Source organism: Urocampus carinirostris, chromosome 15 (genome assembly GCF_059441175.1).
Source record: "Urocampus carinirostris isolate Australia breed hairy pipefish chromosome 15, RoL_Ucar_1.0, whole genome shotgun sequence".
Taxonomy (NCBI): Eukaryota; Metazoa; Chordata; class Actinopteri; order Syngnathiformes; family Syngnathidae; genus Urocampus; species Urocampus carinirostris.
The window spans coordinates 27,630,830-27,651,567 of NC_142363.1; the positions used below are offsets into that span (position 1 = coordinate 27,630,830).

Below are 20,738 nucleotides of genomic sequence, written 5' to 3' on the forward strand. Positions count from 1 at the left end.
TAGTTCTTGTCTATGGGTGTACTGTACGCCAGAAGGGACAGCATTGATTGGCTATTGATTCCGCGGCGGGATTTGTTGTTTATGCAATAGAAGACGAATGAAAAGAGGGAGAGGATTCAGAAACTCGTCCATACTTGGCGCTTCAATAATTTCTGCTTCACTGCTGTGCGGATTTTGAATTGGATTGTCCTTATTGTCATTGATATCAACGTATCACACATCGTGTTCTGAGACAAGATTGTGGTTAAATCTGGAAAGCTGTCTCTTGGTTGAGTGTATCCAAGTGTAAAAACCTGCCTTTGATTTCCAGGGTTGCCACATTGTGTGCAAGCAAGTCTGGAAGTGGCGTCACGGTGGCAAGGTGGGTAGTGCGCAGCCCCACGATGCAGAGGCTCAGGGTTCAAGTCCTTTATTGTCATTGATATTAACGTATCACACATCGTGTTCTGAGATACATTGTGGTCTAATCTGGAAAGCTGTCTCTTGGTTGTGTGTATCCAAGTGTAAAACCTGCCTTTGATTTCCAGGGTTGCCACATTATGCACAAACAACTCTGGAGGTGGCAGCACGGTGAATGGGTGGTTAGTGCGCAGCCCCATGGTGCAGACGTTCAGGGTTCAAGTCCTTCATTGTCATTCATATTAACGTATCACGCCTCTTGTTCTAATACAGATTGTGGTCAAATCTGGAAAGATGTCTCTTGGTTGTGTGTATCCAAGTGTAAAAAAACCTGCCTTTGATTTCCTGGGTTGCCACATTGTGCACAAACAACTCTGGAGGTGGCAGCACAGTGGGTGGGTGTTTAGTGCGCAGCTCCATGGTGCAGACGTTTGGGGTTCAAGTCCTTCATTGTCATTCATATTAACGTATCACGCCTCATGTTCTAAGACAGATTGTGATCAAATCTGGAAAGCTGTCTCTTGGTTGTGTGTATCCAAGTGTAAAACCTGCCTTGGATTTCCAGGGTTGCCACATTGGAGGTGCGTGCGCCTATGTGGCAACTTGGTAATCCCAAGTGGCTCCTTGGCACTTTTTCAACAAACCACAGCCCGACAACCTTGCCCAAGGAGAATGCCCAGGCCACTCTGCTTGAACATTTTAAACAAGTGCTAACTATTTGATGACACTAAATTATTACCAATTTTGTGTTATACTTAAAATCGAATCAATCATTCATTATTTTACCAACTGGCCTGGCTCCGCCTGCAAAATTTTTCAACTCAATCGGGCCCATGAATTAAAAAGTTTGCACACACTGTAGGTAATCTCTGCATGATCCCTATTCACTAATTTAGGCTTTATAAAAAACAACCGTAGACAAAAGGATTCTATATATCCATATATCGACGAAATATCCCCTTTTGGGATGTGGCTAAAGTCAAGAACACACTCACATTCACCAAACATTCATTCCCCTTCGCTCTTCCCAACTTGACACTGAACATTAAGCCCACAGCACAACAAGAGTGAGTTGCTGTGCCATGCAACCCTTCGTCAGCAGAGAGGCCCGACAGCATACACTGGTTTACCCCCTTCGCATCATATGGTTTCGATTCTAGCATTATATTACTTTTAAATAATCCCCTTTTCAAGGCATGCCTATTCTAAAAAAATATAGCTTGTCTTAGGAAATGTATATTATGTATTTGTCTTGATTGATTTAATGTATTCCTTTACATGAAATCTGTTTAATATTGACAGCTTTAGAAAATAATTCCCTTTTACAGAATGTTTTCATTTACCATTAAATTATGTTTTTGATATGTCAGCTGCAATTTGGTAGTTTCTCTGTTTCATAGTCTGAAAATATAATTTTAAAAATGTGAAATAATCTGACATTTATTCTATTGTGTTTTGGCAGTTCTTTGGAATCAAAATGTGTTGATTTTAATGCGACGATAATTAATAATTATGAACATACGGATTGATAATAGCACATCTCACTCGTATGAGATCGAAATCGGCCCTATAAATTCTCGATTCGCTCCTCAGTTAGAATATCGTAATCTGCTGATTATCATTCCACAAAGAGAACGTCTGCACAGATTCAAAAGGTGGAAACAATATCACTAGTTGCATATTCATAAACAGAATTTTTTTATTATCAAATACTAGAGTTTATTTCAATGCCTGTTTGTATTTTCTATCTTGTAAGATCATTTTGTGAGGGAACTGGCAAATAAAGCCAAATATCTGACTTGCCACGAATACGAAAGCAAGCTAAGACACTCAAGTGCAAAACAACGGTCTAGTACCGCCATCTAGCGGCTGATAGGCTTTATTGCTCTAAAGGTGATGAAACTCGAATAGATTTATTTTCAAAATATTAACTGTAATTATTTTTGACAAAGAAAATGCATAGAATGTGAAAAAAAACATTTTAAAAATAAATAATAATCCCTACCAAAAATATTAAAGACGATTCCAACAGGAAAGCATAAAGTTTTAATGAGTCACTATTCTATTATTTTAGTAAAGCGGAGGAAAAGGGAAGTCGAAATGCAGTAATACTAACAAAGAGACAATTTAAAAGTAAATCTAAATAAAAGAATAAAGAAACTAAATGATTTACCCCAACTACCTCTTCAGTCAATGCCACCACAATAAAAACTAGTAAAAAGAATAAAAATAAAAAAGACAAGAAAATTTAGGTAAAGCAAAAATAGATCAAATAAAAAATAAAAATAATGGGATTCCAATACAAAAAATGCCACCACAAAAATTCCAGTAAAACAAAAATGCAATTAAAAATAAAATGAAAATGATATAATTGAAATGCCAAATAATGCCACCACAAAAAAATCTAGTAAAACTAAGAAGCAAAATGAACAAAATTAAAAAGTGTCAAAACCAGAACAGAGACAGGACCCACTTGCGTTGCGTTTCTCTCAATTTTGTTGGAAGAAAGGAAAGGATTGCGCCCACGATCCAGTGATCGCTGGGCGCGGGAGGCAGGTCGCTCTGAATGCGGAAGTGGAACTTCCGTGGCGAGCGATAGCGGTGTCGGGAACAGAAAAACGGGTCAGTAGCCGGGACAGGAGAGCAAAAACGTGGTCGAGGTCGGAAACGAGTCGTAAGCCAGGAGAGGAGAGTAGATGTGGTCAGGATCAAAAACGGGTCGAAGCCGGGGGACAGATGGGAGCAAAAAACAGGTGGTAGTCAGGGTCGAAAAAGGCTTGCCTAGTGTAAACTGAGGTTCCCAGACGGACTGACAAAAGAGGACAGATAGGAGTGGGACAGAGAGCCAATCAAAGTCCGAGGCAGTTGGCGCCAAAGGAGCGGGTGATGCATGTCGGTAATCATGACAAAAAACAAAATAAAAATATTGTTTGAATGGAATAACAATGCCGTCACTTTAAAATCTAGTAAAACTAGAATAAAATAACAATAATTAAAAATAAATAAAAATATTTGTATTCAATTAAAACCAAAATTAAAAAAGAAATAGTCACCAAAATCATTGAAAATGACACATATATATATTTCAGGCTACGGATTTCTTGAAGAACTTCAACAATGTTTATTTTAAAGTGTATTCATTTTTTCAAAACATGTTTTTGTGTGCCTCGGGTTTCTACAAAAAAAAGTGTGTCTCGGTTCAAAATGGGTTGAGAAACACTGATTTTAAAAAGAACAACCTTTATTTTATTAATATTTATTTATATTTATTCTTGTCTCATTGAAATATAAAAAAGGCAAATTATCAACCTCCCTCAAGACAGAATGAACACAATTACACCAACATGAATAATGCCCAATGACTTTATTTGTATCCTTGTCTTCTTGCTCTGGTCCTGCAAATCCAAGATAAAAACAATATTTTTAACACAATAAACAACACGAGAAACATAAAATAGAAAAATATTTCCTCCCGACCTGTTCACACTAAAGGATAGCTTGCGGCCGTCGCGATTCCGCACTGGTTGCGCCTGTTCCTGCTCATCATGATGTAGCCGTCGTCGCCCCACTTTGGGCCCCAACTAGAAAATAGTTCCAGTAAAAAACACAGTTTAAAAAAAACAATTTTATATCTATACACCGTATTTTCCGCACTATAAGGCGCACCTAAAAGCCTTTATTTTTTTCAAAAGTTGACCATGCGCCTTATAATATAGTGCGCCTTATATATGGATCAATATTAAGTCGCAAAGTCTTGCAACTAAGGCAAGCAGCCGCCGACTCGATTTTCCCCCGAAGGCGAAGTCGTCCGCGGTGTATTCTGGGATTTATATACCGGCGTTTCATTTCCTAACCAATGTGTCAATCATCATTTCAATCAGTCACTATTGGCTAAAGTTATTCGGAGGTAAAGGGGGCGGATCCTTTTTATCATATACAGGCTCGCATAGGCTAAAGGGGCGAAACAAAGCCTGCAATTGGCCGAAAAAGATGAATGTTAATCACACGTTGGGTTGCACTACGGCAAAAAGAACATTTTTTACGATTCTGTATTTGTAAATATTTGACTCTCCTGGATTTACTACACTCACGGTTGTAAGAAGGCCATGGTTACGTATCATTATTGAACGTGATGGCTGCAAGAGAACTTAGGTGAGCTACGCGGCTTTATATTTTCCCGGTATCTTGTTTTAGAACGATCTTGATGTTTCTGTGATGAGTCTATTTTTAAACTAAATTCAATTCAAAGTGTTTATTGTCATATACACAGTAAAGAACCCCGTTTCCCTGCACAATAAAATTCTTACTTTGCTGTCCACACAGTTGCCAGCAAAAAATAAAATAGTAACTCAGAAATGTTTGGCATTTCTTGAATCCCAAGACTTGAACCTTCCGAATGATATTTGGAACGATGCATTTGAGTGATTGGTGACATCGTACAGACACTGTTTCCGTACATGTCTGAGACACGTATTTGCTTCTTTGCAAGCTTTGGGAATGTTAAGGGGGTAATAAGTTTGACTCAACTATCTGACTGTTTTTTCCGCATTCCGGTGCGCCTTATGTATGGAAAATATAGGACCAAAAACTATATTTTGGGAGTGCGCCCTATAACCCGGTGCACCTTACAGTGCGGAAAATACGGTAATCAAACATACTGTTCAGTGTCATTTTTGGTTAGTGGTGGGCCGCGAAATTTTTCCCAATGTAAAAAAACGTGCCCTGGCTCAAAAAAGCTTGAAAAACACTGCAAAAGAGGACATTACTGTAGTGCTTCTTTCCACCGCTACCGGCGTGTGGTGGCGCTGTGAAAGCTCACCCAGCATCCACCCGGAAGAAGAAATCCGCTTCCTCTTCCTAGTTCGTGTGTAAACATTCTATACTGTATCTCCAGCGTGCTAAGAATTTTGACATTTTTATTGTTTAATATCTCGTGCATCCATTCAATATGGTTGGTGTAAAGTGTAAAGACGAGGCAGGCGGTTTCTTTTGAAATAAGAGTGGAATAAGAAGGCTTGATGCGGTTGAGAAAATGGTCAGAACGCTTCCAGAAGTAAGTTACACTTAATTTCATTTATCTTTATAGAGCATATTATTTTATGTAATGTTTATTTTTCAGTACAAAACAATACAAGTTTCTTATACAAGACGTAAACATACTTAAATAAACCTTAAACATACATTCCGTACAAAATATAGCACTGAAACCACTTACGAACAAATTCAACTTATCGTCCGGAACCCATCTCGTTCGTAAGTAGGGCAGCGTCATATATAAATAGTATTGAGTGATCAATATTGGTCTAAAGTAGACGGAGAAGAAATTAGTGAAAAAATATGTTTACAATGCTAATATCGGTCTTTTAAACAGTCGCCCCTTTGGTCACTGTTGTTCATTTAGTTAAGGGAAAAACATATTTTGTCACACTTAAATCTAAAAAGAGTTTACCTGTTTTTGACCAGCCAATAGTCGAGCCCATTGTCTGTGCCGTAACCGATCGCCAAAACTCCGTGGTCCAACTGGGTGCTGCTGCAGTCGGGCTCGTCATAAACGCCTGCCGGAAAAGAATTCAATCCGTCGCTTCAGGATCTTCTGAACACCAGAATTCATTATTCTCTCAACCAAGTTGTCCCGGTCATGAGGCTGCAAAGCAACCCCAGACCATCACACTGCCACCACCAGGCTTTACTCATTGCATCATGTTCTTTTTGTCAAACGCTGTGCCATTTTTACGCCAATTGTAACAGTCCTTCCAAAAAGAGCAATTTTTGAGTCGTCAGTCCAGAGAATGTTTCTCCAAAAGTCTTGAGGATAATCAGGATGCTTTTTTGCAAATGTGAGTGTTGTCACAGAAGTGGTTTTTGCCTGGGAATTCTCCCAGGGATGCCGTTTTTGGACAGTGTATTTATTGTAGTGGTGTCATGAACACTGACCTTCACTGAGGCCAGCGAGGCCTGGAGTCCTTTGAATGTTTTCCGAGGTTCTTTCGTAACCTTTTGGGTGAGGCGTCGTCGGACTCCTGGGTTAATCTTTGATGGTCGACCACTCCTAGGAAGGTTTGCCACTGTGCCCGGTTTTCTCTTTTTGTGGATAATGGCTCTGACAGTGGTTTGCTGGAGACAGCATGCCTTGGATATTGATGGCTTTGTGACCTTTTCCGCACGGATATATTTCAATCTTTTATTTTCTAGCATCTTCTGGAATTGCTTTGGATCGTGTCAATTGTGTTTTTGAGATTTTGTATCCTACTTCACTTTTTTCGAACAGATTCAATTTAAGCAATTTCTTATTCAAAATGTGGGTGTGGGCTGTGCAATTGAAATCAGATTTCCCAAAAATATGGTTAGTCACAGTTACTTTGTGATTCAACAAGGAGAGCAATTACTTTTCACATAGGGATGGACAGGTTTTGATGTTTTTGTGCCCTAATACACGGAATCAACAGTTACAAACTACATGTTCTTCATTGGGTTGTTCCTGTGATAAGTATGCAATGAAAACAGAATTCAGGAAGGAGACAAATACTTTTTCACGGCACTGTATACTACCGTAAGACCTCGTGTCTAACGCCCACCTCAACTTTAAACAAAAGCGCTGGTAATCCAAAATTCAATAGGGTATATAATGGTCTTGGAACGAGGTCTAAATCTAGTGGAAGCTAGAGCTCTTGTTAGTGATAGGAATGAGTGGAGAAGGTGTTGTGATAGGATAGTGGGGGTGTGGACGCGTTCTAAGGGATGGGCAGGGCACGCGTATGATGCAGCAGGGGTAAACCAGTAAAAGCTGTCGGGCCCTGCTGTTGAACAGAAGAGTGTGTTGTGTCACCCTGACCCGAGTGACATGGCCGCTTTCTCGTGTCCCGTTTCATCTGGAGGGACGAAAGCATGACCAACTTAGGTGCCGAGGTGCCTCACTTGTTTGGGTGTTTGGGAATTTCGGTTGGCCTTGGTCAAGAGTGTGTTTTTTTGCTATTTTTTTCCCCTTTTTATATTCTTTGTTATTGTATGTGTTTTTCTTGCTGTCGGTCACCCCTCTTGAGGGATATGACCAAGTTACATAGATGGATAGATAGATATAATGGTCACAATTCCTGCCGGGTACCTGACTGGTAAAGCTGGAAAGACGGCTGCGAGGCGTCAATGGCGACCGACAGGGGTCCGACGGTAGCCACGGCCTCCATGAGAGCCTTTTCGTCGCCGCTGTTCACGTCTACGAAACCGGTGCACGTAGCGCCCACTTTGGTCGGGTCGTAGCGGCATTTCCGGTCCTCGGCCTCGTAGGGGTACGACTCTTCCGTGTCGATCCCCCCGTTGCTTTGGATGTAGCGGAAGGCGTCGTCCATTAGACCTCCACTGCAGCCCATGTTACCGAAGTCGCCCGAGCAGTCCACCAGTTGCTGCTCGCTTAGCGACACCAGCTTTCTCGTCTTCTTGAAAGTTTGACCTTCCAAAGACCCCGTCTGTTAAAAAGCGCAAAATGTTTAGGATGTTAGCGTCCGCGTCCACAATGCTAGCATCAGCATTGATTGTTAAGGTCAGCGAAACCAGCATTATCTGCAGAATGATTTAGCATTAACTTCAAAAATGATGCTAACGGCTAAAGTGTAGCATATGCGAGGCTATTGGCTTATGTGCTAGTGGCTGCATTAGTGAAGATTTCTTTACATGATTTGTATGTTCCTTGCCATCTTGGTTGTAGTTAGTTAGTTCGTTATTTAGTTGTTGTTTTTTTCTCCTTTTTGTGTGTGTATCTGTGTGTTTGACTTTCTGGGATATAAATAAATACATTCATTAAATAAATAAATATATATATATATATATATATATATATATATATATATATATATATATATAAATAACAAATATTCTACTCAAGGTAAAGCTTTATAAATACATCATAATTAAAAAATATTGAGATAGATCTAAATAGAGATCGATACATCTAGATAGTTCGACCCAAGTAAAGATAGAAATTCATCTAGGAATAGATAGAGATAGATCTAGATAGTTAGAACATAGGTAAGGGTAGAGATACATTTAGAGAAAGATCTAGACAAAGTTCTAGATATAGATGGATCTAGATATATAGGTTTAGATCTAGAAAGTACTAAATATATAGAACAAGATAGGTGTGTATAAATATAGGTAGATGGAGCTAGAGCTATAACTAGATAATTAGACTTATAGATTTATCTAGAGATAGCTCTACATAGAGGAAAATAGATAGCTCTAGATAGAGAAAGATCTAGATAGAGATAGATATAGCTCTAGAGATAGATAGTGATCTAAATAGGTAAAAAGAAAAAAATGGATGGATCTAGATTTGGATAGATCTAGATACAGAATAGCTAGACCTAGCTAGAGATAGAGATAGATAGTTAGGCCTAGGTAGAGAAGGATATTCATTTAGTGAAAGATTTAGATGGAGATAGATATAGAAGGATCTAGATAGATAGATTTAGATCTAAAAAGTATTATGGATAGAGATAGATGTAAAAATAATTTTAGATGTAGATAGATACATAGATATTGGTATAAATATATATTTATATACATATAAGACAAAGAAATCAATTAATTAAATTAATATATATTTTTTTTTAAATGGAAAAAAACTTCAATAATGTATGTGTGTGTGTAAAATAAAAGTTATGACTAGATAGATACAAATTAAACAATTAAAAAAAAACAGCAATTAAATGATCTTTTTCTAATTATCTAAATTTAGATGAATACATTCAATCGTTCGAAAAACCAAGGCCCGGGTGAGAGTGGATTTTCTGACTATATACCGTGCTGAAAGCCCAACAAGAGCCGCAATCTTTCTGATCTTTGACTTTGGTGACGTATCCCTTATTTCTCCAATCCACAGTGTGCGGCAGATCGCTTTCTCGGGCCGCCGGCAGGAACGCGGAACCACGTCTCGGGGCCGAACTGTTGAAGTTCCCCAGGCACCCTCTGCTGACCAGACGCTGGTACTCCTTGTTTTCCTGACCGGTAGGAAAAACGTTTGATTTTTGCAATAAAACCGAGCAAAGAGGACCCCACCAAATCGGCGAAGAATGTCATGCCCAGGCGGTACGACTTCATGCCTTGATCCGCCATGATGTTGTGGACCAGAACCAGTTTTCGGTTGCTCAGCCAGATGCTCTTGCGTTCCGACTCTTCGGATGGGGAGCTGTAGGACTTCTCTGCAGAAATAACAAATTACCGTATTTTCTGCACTGTGAAGTGCACTAGATTATAACGCGCACCCCCCAAATGAAAGTATTTTGTCAGATATTTTTAATATTTATTAGACACTGAACTAGGGCTGCAGCAACCAATCGATCAAATCCATTAAAGTTGATTCTTAAAGGCGTTGGCATCTAATTTCCTCATCGCTTTATTGTGTCTCGTGGTTTATGAGCCATAAGCACGTTAAATCAATGCAACTAAGTAAATTAAATCTTGTTGAGAAGTTGTAGTGTTATCATACCACTATGGTTCGGCAGTGTCAGGACCAGAACGAAGACTTGCGTGCGTTTTTCTAGTTTTATTAGGAAGAAGGGAAAGGATAGTATACACGATCCGTAGATCGTTGATCGTGGGGAGCAGGTTAATTAGACGCGGAAGTGGTATTTCCGGGGAACAACAGATCGGTGGCCAGAACGGAGGAGCAAAACATAGTCAAGTTCAGAAAATGGGTCGGAGCCGGGAATCAAACAGGAATCAGAACAGGAGAGAGTCAGGGTCGGAAGGCTTGCCTAGTGTAGCTGAGGTTCGCAGACGGACTGACAAGGGGTGACAGGAAGACGGGGGTTTGAAAAGAGAGTCCGAGGCAGTTGGCGCCAAAGGAGCAGACTCTGGTCCCTCGCATCAGTAATCACGACAGGCAGAGGGAGCTCTAAGACCGTTTTTATAAACTTACATTTTTTTTCAAAATATTTTTTATTGAACATTGCATCACTACAAACAAAATTAGCATGAAACAGTCAAACACTACAATGTTCACAATGTGTTCAGAGAACAGAAAGTACTGTAGAAATACAGTCAAAACAATCTGAAAAAAAATAATAGAATAAAGTATAAAGTAATTAACTTAACACAAGGGGCAGATTATTAAGAATATTAAATATCATTTGCACATTGGGATTGTTTATCATGTTCAAAGATTTGACCAAAAACCCAAATTTGTTGTCAACATTTTAAAAGTGGATATACATTTTTTGATATTTTTGGGCGGATACAAATTTTGCTACACATTAAATGTATTGTTTTTTGTTTTGTATGATAAAATGTCTTATAATCTTTGTATACAGAAGCATCTTACTTATTTGCAAGTGTGTAGCAGACATTTGTATGTATTTTTATTTATTGTTAGGTTATTTGACGAACACTTTGACTTTTTATTGTTTCATATTACAGAATATTCTGGTGTTTGCGCACTATTTTTATATCTGTCTAAAACCTCAATATTTGAATAGACTCAAGTCAAGTCATGTTTATTTTTGACACCCTTAATCACAAGGAGTCTCAACGGGCTGTACAGACTATTGCAAACTTCAGACTATTATGACACCATCCCCTGATCTGAAACCTACATGAGGGCAAGGAAAAACTCAAAAACGTAAGCATGAGGAAAATGATGAAACCTTGAGAAGGGACCGCACATGAGGTAATTCCCCTTCCAGGATGATCAGGCCAAAATGGATGTTGCATTAACAAATAAAACAAATAAAATGAAATATAAAATAATTAAAGTATAATATAAAACTGAAAGAAATAAAATGAAAAGGATGACCATGTATGCAATGGATTAGTGGTAAGATCTTGGGCCCGGGCTTGAAGGAGGAAATTAATAATTTGTTAAAAAAATAAATAAAAATAAATAAGCAACTGATTCATCGGTTTCCGAAATAATAACAACAATAATAATAAGAAGAGGTGTTTGGAATTAAATTACAATTAAAAATACATTAAAATGAAAATACATTTTTAAAAAGAAAACAAATTGACACTGTGACATCTGGTTTCACCCGAAAATGATTTAACGTCTTTTCTGGATTATAAGGCACACCTGAACACCCCTAATTGGCCAGAATTTTGAAAGTGCGCCTTATAACCAGGTGCGCCTTATATACAGAAAAATACGGCGGATAAGATTGGAGATGCATACTCTTTCTACATGTGTGATACTACACATATGACCAAAATCGGAGAGCATTGTATACAAACCGGAATTGCGGCGGCGAGAGCGCCGACACAACAAGGCCACCCAGATGACATATGAAAAGGCATTACATTTTCATCTCATTATAACACTTATAACATCTTTACTCACAGTGGCAAAAACAAACATTAGAGACTAGAGAAAACAGAAGGTTGCCCTGAACGATATAAATGAACGCATTTTGGTGAAACTGATGATGAATCAGAATTTGTGTTTATTATAATTGTAAGAATGATTTTAAATTTCTGGCCAATTTGGGGTTTTTAGATGCATCCTATAGTTCAGAAAATACAGTCAAGATTTTTCGTGGGAGAAACAAACAAATGCTCACCAAACTTGAGCTTCCAGGCGTGAAACTCGAGATCCTCCAGAGAGTCGCTGGCACAGCTAGCCACAGCCAGGAACGCGGCGGCTATTAGTAGTAGCTTCATAGTTTCTGCCAGAAAAGAAAAATGTATCTGCAAAATTGTTTTGGTATTTTCAGTCACACATTTAATATTGACCTGTTTCTCTTCATCTGCAACTGACTATAACAAGAAAAAAAAAACAGTATCTATGGACTGTGCAGACAGCAGAGGCTGTCAGGTTTTAAGCTATTCGCTTACACAAAAAACTTTGAAAAGTTTGCCTTTTTGGGGAAACAATCATCCAAAAGATCACATAAGGCGACTTTTTACAGCTCTGCAAACTTAAAACTAACAACCAAAGTAGTTTTTAGTTATTTTTAGAAAACGCTCACACTTTTTCAGCTCAAGTCACGTCAAACTCAAGGTAATTAATTGTAAATTAATATCATCTTTTCTTTACATCTATATTTATTTGTATTGCTACAAGCAAAATAGTATTGCCGGACCTGTAAAGGATTGCATTTGGCTGCTTGGAGTGGTCGGTGGTCAGGAGCTGCAGTACCCATTTTGACCGTCAGAAGGCGTTAGAGACCCCATGAAATCAGATGTATGTTCATTTTGTTGGTATTTATATGGGGGTGACATGACACGAAACCTAGCTAAAGACACTCGCTGAGGCCTAAAGTACAACTGTGCACATTTTCACAAAAATCAGTTCTGCTGTTTAGGCACCTATTCGTCGCGTACAAACACACTCTCAATTCAGGATTTATAATATAGGTCAGATTTGATTTAATCGTGTAATCGTGCATAAAACACATGAGTTGTACTAAGTAGATTTTAATTGTATATATATTTTTTTTAATTTGTTGTCCCGGGGGTTCGTTGGGCATTAACTCATAAAAAAAGACTTCTACTCTCCCGCTACACGACATTTAACTCTGCGATCCCCACTTTAGAACAGATTGGAGTCGGGTAGCCCTACAAAAGGTCGTGTATGGACAGGGTTGGGTGGGGTTACTTTAACTTGATTACTTTCAATTACTTTTGGATTACTCCAATACCAAATATGCTAGGGTTGGGTATGGTTACTTTAACTGGATTACTTTCAATTACTTTTGGATTACTCCAATACCGAATATGCTAATAAAAGATGAAAGTAACTAAATATGAATACAATTACTAAATTACGGAGTAACGGAACACATGGAACGGCAAAAATGATGTCGGCCAGCTGTTCGGATTTATTTTCATTTTGTTTCGGTCGCATTTTATGTTCGTTTTGCCGGAGATCAAAGAGATCAAAGCCAGGAGAGAAAGCTTACCACGTGTTGTGAGTCATCATTTTATTCATATTTAGTTTCTTTTGTCTTTTATTAGAATATTTAGTATTGGAGTCATCCAAAAGTCATTGAAAGTAATCCAGTTAAAGTAACCCTACCCAACCCTGTGTATAGACATATAGCACAAATCATATTATGTATTTGTACTAACTTAGAAAAAAAATTGTATTGTATAAAACTGACTAGAAAGGTATAGAATCATAAGGTGCATCCTATTTTTTTTTTGTTCTAAAGAAAGGAAACATGCAAATCCGTGCATGTTTTTCTCGCTGCTTACCTTCTCAGTCGTTTTGTCTTCGGCGCTGGCGATGCCGATCCCTGTTCCGTTATTTTTTCTTTTATAGGCGACCTGCAGCGTTTCGGGTCAGGTGGCTGTCAGCATCTTGTGCGGTTAATCATTGAAATGAAGAAATGAAAAATTGTGACATCTTGATGAGAGGCAATTCTTTTGGGAATTTGGTGTCGTTTCTTAAAAAGGGGGAACTTTGTATGACTTTTAGTTCTTATTTTCTGTTTCTGTCCATTTTCCCGTAAAGTCGCTAAGACATTTTAAATATAAAGTCATGTTTTGAGCATAAAATTGCCTTAAAGTGGGGGTTCTTTAACATCAGGGAACTTTTTATTTTTTTATTTTATCAAGTGCATTTGCTCCTCCACTACACTAGGGGAGCACTGGCGCTCTCCTGGCGTGAGTTTTTGTTTTTTTGGGTTTGAACAATTTTATTGACGCTATTAACAGCAAATAAACAATGTGAGGTTTGAACAATTTATCTCGACAATTTTTACAGCAATTAAGCATATTCACAATTTCGTTATATCTGACAATATGACGTTTTAACAATTTTCCCGACATTTTTAACAGCTATTAAACACACGGTGTTTTTTGTTTATATTTAGCCTCCATAAAGCACAGAGGGCGGCACAGCAGATGATTAGTTAGAAAGTCCCTGGCACAGTTCTGAGGTCATGGGTTCAAAACCAGCTACCAGCCTTTTTGTGCAGAGTTTGCATATTCTCCCTGTGATTACATGGGTTTCCTCCAAGCACTCAGGTTTCCTCCCACATTCCAAACCCATGTCAGTTTAATTGGCCGGTCCAAATTGTCCCTAGGTGTGAATAAGCGAGTGAGTTGTCTGTCCCTGTAGGCCACAGGTGTCAAACAGGCGGCCCGCAGGCCAGATCAGGCCCGCTAAGGGATTGAATCCGGCCGGCGAGACAGCACTCAGAGAAGCGCAAGAGAAAAACAAGCTGCAGGTTGACATATGTCAACTTGATGTTGCCAAAGAAAGGTGCCCCGAACAAAGACACCGTACTTGTATTTGTTTTTTTTTCTCTCTCTCTCTCTCTCTCTCTCTCTCTCTCTCTCTCTCTCTCTCTCTCTCTCTCTCTCTCTCTCTCTCTCTCTCTCTCTCTCTCTCTCTCTCTTTTCCACCCCTTGTCTCTCTTTTTCTCTTCCTTTGTTGCTCTTTGTCTCTCTCTCTCTCTGTGTCTTTTTAACTTTTTTTCCTCTAACTTCCTTTTTTCCTTTTCTCTCTTTTCTCTTTCTCTCTTCCTACCCTTCGCGCTTTCTTTTCTCTTTTCTCCCCTTCTGTCTTTCTATTTCTCTTTGGATTTCTTTCTTCCGCTCCCTTTGTTTCCCCCTCTCTCACGACTTCTCTTTTTATCTCTTTTGTTTCTCACGCTCTCTCCCTCTCTTTCTTTATTTGTCCTGCCCTCTCTCCTTTTCCCTCCCTCTTTCTTTTATTTCATTATATCTCTTTTTCTTTCTCTTTAATCTACTAGTCTGGCCCCTAACAGAATGTTTGTTCTATCGTGTGGCCCTCGAGTTTAAATGCGTTTGACACCCCTGCTGTAGGCCCTGGCAACCGGCTCAGGGTGTCCCCTGCCAACTGCCTAAAGACAGCCGGGATGCGCTCCAGCACTCCCGCGACCCTACTGAGGATAAGCGGTGCAGATAATGGATGGAATGGATAAAAATAGAATAAAAAGGAATACAGGAGGGATTTGAAAGATTCATTTTTTTCATCTTGAAGTTTGCAGCTTGAAAGTTAATAATCTGCAACAAGTTCTCATGACTGTCATGTGCAGGTGGTAAAGGAGAAATCATAACGGATCATAAAAAAGAAAAATAAGAAATGTGACAGTTTTCATTTATGTAAGTTATTTTTTAGGTTATTCTTTTTAATGTCGTTGTCATCCTTTTTCAGTTTTTGTGAATATTTTTTGGTCCTGTTTTTTGGGATCGTTTTTGGGTTTCATTTTGAAACCATTTTGTGGGTGCCTTCTGGGGTTGTTTATTGGTCGTTTTTTGAGGATTTTTTTGAAGCCGTTTCTCATTTGTATTTTGGTCGATGTTCGGGTCATTTTCAAAGTGGGTCTTTTGGGGCGTTTTGGGGGGGTCATTTTCGTTCATTTTTTTATATTATTTTTCGTCCGCATTTAGGTGGAAATTTCAGGTCAATTTTGCGGTTGGTCATTTTGCAGGCGATTTCTTGGTCATTTTTGTGTAATTTTAGGAGTCGTTCTTTAGGTTGATTTTGGGGTTGTTTCTCCGTCATTTTTTGTTTGTTTTTTTCATTTTCGGAGTCGTTTTTGTTCATTTGTTTATTCATCCTTTTTGGGGGATGTGGGGCGTTTTTTGTTTGTTTTTGGTTTGTAACTGGATAGATTTTAATGGTCATATTTTAATTTGTTTTGGGTCATTTTTAAATTATTTTTAGGTTTTTTTGGGTCGTTTTGTTATTTTTTTATTTATTTTTTAATTTTTTGTCCACATCTGGGTTGAAATTTTGGGTCAATTTTAGGAGTCATAACTTGGGGTTGTATTTTTTGGTCTTTTGGTATTTTAGGGGTAATTTCTTGTGAATTCTTTGTCATTTTTAAATCTCTATGTTGTTTTTGTTCTTTTCTTGATCGTATTTTTCCTGTATTTATAATCGCTATTTTTTACAGTCGTTTTGGGTCGGAGCTTTCTGTCGTTTTTTCGGGAGGTAACGTTGCCAGTCCGAATAGATTTCAAATGCTTCATCTTCTATACACACGCAACAATAGCCGTGTTAGTTTACCAGCAACAAACTAAAAGTGTGTATTGAATTTTTGTTTCCTCTCAGGTTAAAAAAATTAAAAACAAACATTTGAAACACCCCCTGAAAAAAATCTACATTTTTTAAAGAACTAAAAGAAATTCTGAAAGAAATAAAATAATAATAATAATTTAACCTAAACTTACTTTCAGTACTTCATCCTCGCAGGGAAATTCATATTTCTGGCAGCATCCCTTCGCTGAGAACAATACAATAATAAAGCAAAAGGAATACAATATACAAATACCCAATGTGACGTGCTGATCCCCACTGTAGCGTTTTTTATAGAGTATTTAAATAGTGCTACATAAAATACACACTGCAATAAAAGTACGGTAATATGCAATGTAGGGGGTCGGGTTTAATGTGGGCCTTTACTCCGCCGGGTGGAGTTAAAGAGCCTCATGGCATGAGGAAGAAAAGATCTCTTCAGTCTGTCCGTGGTACAAGACATTGACAGCAGTCTGTCGCTGAAGCTGCTCTTCTGTCTGGAGATAATGCTGTGTAGTGGAGGACTGTATGTATATGTATATGTTTAACTGCGGTGTACGTGTCCCACCAAAGATCCACATTCACGCTGGACTGGATGATGAGGTTTTTATTATTACAGTTTCTGCAAATGGATGAGTCACAACATTAGCTTTTCTGCTGGCTTTGATCTCTTTGATCTCATTGCAGTTCTCTCTGGTAAGACTGCCAACAAACCCCGCCTCCCGGTCAACTGTCAGAAGCCAAAACCAAACCCCACCCCATACCAGCAGATGGCACTGTTGGACTCATTGCAGGACATTTACCAAAAACTATACACATATTTCAGCAGGAATTTCAATAAAACAAAAGTTATTATTACACCCGTTACATACACCCCCCTGAAATTCTGCTAAATATGGGAGTGCTACACTAAACAGAAAAAAATCACATGCCAAAAAGGCAAATACTGATGAAAAAAAGGACACGATAACTGGTACAGTATTACAAGGAACAAACTGAAGTGCATGTCAGTTCTAAAACTCTCCCAAAAAGGAGTGTGAAAAGAAAGGAGGCGATCAAACTCCTAACTAAGCACAGACTCAAAGATGCCTGTTACATCTCTGAAATATCAAACATTGTTCCTGTAGTTTTAAGTGCTCACATAGGCACAATTCGTGTTTCTTACTCAAGCTTTGTTACTCAAACTGAAAGTGCATCTCTAAAGAACTTAAACAAGGAACTAACAGATATTGCGGACACAGAATTGTCACCTACAAACTGGTCATTCAGCTGACAAATAAGACGACTGGGAGGCCTGATGGACTGGCGGACCCTAAGATCATAACGGCTAGGTTGAGTACAAATAACCTGAGCTTGAGGGTCTGGGACAGTCAAGTCTAAACAGTCAGTATCAGGGAAGACAGTGTCCGGATGGTCAGTGTTCAATGGGGTCTTGTCTGGGAGGACAGTGTCTGGTGGGCCCATACCCAAAGGGATCATGTTTTCAGAGCACCGTGATGGGCTTTCCGTATTGTCACTTGCAGTATGGTCAACATCTTGTTCGGGGATGTGCTGACTTCCTTGACTGGATGTATCGACTGTGAGAGAGTCAGACTGGACATCAGATCTGCTGTCTAGTGAGTTATCCTCCACCTCTGAATGAACTTGCTCTTCACCTGACTGTATCACCCAGTTTACTGTACGGACATCACTGCCTTCGACTGCGTAAGGTAAATCAGGACATACATCACTTTCGTGCATAGCAGTATCACACCCTAAGTGTTCAGATTCGCTGGCCAGATCTCCCTTACAGGGCAAGAAGCTAACAGAGAGCAGCAAATTCCTGTGAACTACCTTCTCTTTGCCCGTGAGGCAATCCTTGACTCTATAGACATTGAGATCAGGCTTGACTGATATGACTTCATACGGGGTCGACTCCCACTTGTCTGCAACCTTGCGTTTCCCTGGGACACCTCTGTTGGCGATCATCACCCGGTCTCCCACGACGAGGGGTGATCCTTTGGCCCTACGGTTGTACAGCTTGGCATGGCGAGTCTGTTCTCTGAGAGTATTCCTCCGTACAATCTGAGCAGCTTCATGTAGATCCTTCTTCAGATGGGTTACAAAGTCAGAGTAGCTGGCAACAGCATCATTGGTGCTAGCATGTTGAAACATGACATCGACAGGGAGACGAGGGATCCTACCAAACACTAGGTAGAACGGTGCAAACCCTGTTGTCTCATGCTCTGTGCAGTTGTAGCAGAAAGTGAGCTGCTGCAGCATTTGTGGCCACTTTGCTTTGGGCTTAGGGGGAAGGGTTCTGATCATATCTCCCAATGTTCTGTTAAATCGTTCTGCGATACCATTTCCCATGGGGTGGTACGGAGTCGTCTGGGATTTCTGCACCCCAGCCATCTCTAGAAGCTCTTTGATCAGTTTGTTCTCAAAATTGGCTCCCTGATCAGAGTGGATACGCTGAGGGAAACCATAGACAAGAAAGAAATCCTGCCACAGACGGCGAGCAACTTGTTTGGCGGTTTGATTCCTGCAAGGGAAGGCGTGCGCCATCTTGGAGAAATGATCAGTTACGACCAGGACATCTACAGACTTGTTCTCTTGCTCAGCAGTCCAAAAGTCTATACAGACCAACTCCATAGGCTCAGAGGTGACTATGTTCTTGAGTGGTGCACGGTTGTGTGGTTCCGGTGTTTTCCCTAATATACAACGCTGACAGGATTTAACATAGTTCAAAACATCGTGTTCCATGCCATTCCAGAGGAATCGTTGCCTCACCAGAGACAAAGTACGGTTTTGGCCTTGGTGACCTGCTGAGTCATGTAAACCGTGGAGGACTTTCTGTTTCAATGAGTCAGGCACCACAAACTGGAAAATGTTCTTGGCCATGCGAGGATCTTTCCTTATTTTGTAGAGCATGCCATTCTGTATGGTGAGTCTGCTCCAATGCTTCAGTAGTTTCATCACACTTGGCGACTCTACAGCTCTCTCACGCCTGGTAGGTCTCTTGTGTCTATCCACAAAGTACATGGTTCTGCTTTTTGTGTTGTCCTGTTCTTGTAAACCAACAAGCTGACTCTGTGGGAGTGCCGTCGACTGATCTTCCTTCTGCAGAATTTTGAAGTTAGCATCCGTTCCCATCACTTGACCCACGCCGCCAGTGGACTGAGCACTGAGGACAGCAGCAACTTCTTCTGATGTCACAGAACCATTCGTGCCTGGTGGAACTGCCCTTTTCACTGACTCATCTGATTTCTCAGCACTCTCGTCTACAACAGCGTGACACTTGCAGGGACTTGGCAGTTGCCTCACTTACTGTACAAGCCATTGATCCGCTGTCTAACAGTGCTCTGAAAGTGGGGCCGTCTTGGACAAGTAGAGGTGTGTAAAATAGTTCATCAGTCTCCGCTATTCTCTGAAACCCCTGAAAGATCAGCTTCTTTGATGGAGGTATCGTGTAGCTGTACAACTCATAAATGGATTTATTATCTTGCATGTCAGGCATCACATTAGTGGTGGGAGGTATACTCAGTTGATCTGCACTGTTCTCCCCTAAGCGCAGACCAGTCAGTTTCCCTGAGGCAGTGGGACAACTTTCGTCACTGGACAATCACGTCGAGAATGTCCTGGGGCATGGCAGTGAAATCAAAGGTTTTTGTCTCGGCAATGAGAGAGAGCACTGTGTTCGACTTCTTTGCAAATGACACATGGCTTGTCATTGAAACCATTAATTCTGTCTCCAGGTCGCCTGGTTGGAGCTCGCCTTCTCTCTTGAAACTGGTTTGAGGTACCACGTATCAGAACTGTCTCCAACATACTAATAACGTCCGTTAGAGGGACATACTGTGGGCTCGAAGTCTGAGGTGGCTCGTGCATGAGGGTTGGACCATGGTTCACCTCAGCTTTGTGTACGGCAATTTCCGCTCTGTTCGCAGGTTGTTGTAGGGAAGCTGCTTTGTAGCTCTTCTCAGCGTGGTATTCATTCAGCACCTCTAGTACTTCACTTGCTGACCACTTATCGATGGTTTTAGATCTGTAAGTGAGTGCCAGTTCTTTGCAAGGGCAGTTCCTAATAAACATGCGAGTAACCTCAATTTCAGGGTTGTCAAATGTTTTGCCCTGTTCACTCAAGCAGTCAGAGGCAAGGTCAGCTGCTCTGTTTAGTCTCAGCCAGTAGTCATAGGGGTCTTCCTGGTCTTTGGGCAAGGTTGAATAAAAGTCAGCTAAAGGGACAGCAGAGTACTTGGTACAGCTAAAGTGTTTCCTAAGAAGACTATAAATCATGTCAGGGCGGGTATAGACGTCTATATTACTGTTTCTAATGCCAAACCTAACTACATCTTTAGCTTTTCCTCTCAAATGCATAATG

General features: G+C 39.9%; 1 protein-coding gene and 1 long non-coding RNA gene across 2 annotated transcripts; one reads left to right on the forward strand and one right to left on the reverse strand.

Annotated features, from left to right (window-relative positions):
* The first annotated feature begins 308 nt into the window (after positions 1 to 308).
* Positions 309 to 692, forward strand: LOC148352026 (uncharacterized). Its single transcript, XR_015852958.1, has 2 exons — positions 309 to 361; positions 528 to 692. It is a non-coding gene; the product is annotated as an uncharacterized LOC148352026 (long non-coding RNA).
* A 3,056-nt stretch (positions 693 to 3,748) lies between these two features.
* ctsl.1 (cathepsin L.1) lies at positions 3,749 to 13,713 on the reverse strand. Its single transcript, XM_088353669.1, has 8 exons — positions 13,579 to 13,713; positions 11,943 to 12,047; positions 9,448 to 9,590; positions 9,192 to 9,389; positions 7,502 to 7,859; positions 5,849 to 5,954; positions 3,877 to 3,980; positions 3,749 to 3,794 (listed from the first exon to the last, which is right to left on the reverse strand). The coding sequence occupies exons 2-7, from the start codon at positions 12,040 to 12,042 to the stop codon at positions 3,881 to 3,883; spliced, it is 1,005 nt and encodes a 334-aa protein (XP_088209795.1). The 5' UTR covers positions 12,043 to 12,047; positions 13,579 to 13,713; the 3' UTR covers positions 3,749 to 3,794; positions 3,877 to 3,880.
* Positions 13,714 to 20,738: the final 7,025 nt, after the last annotated feature.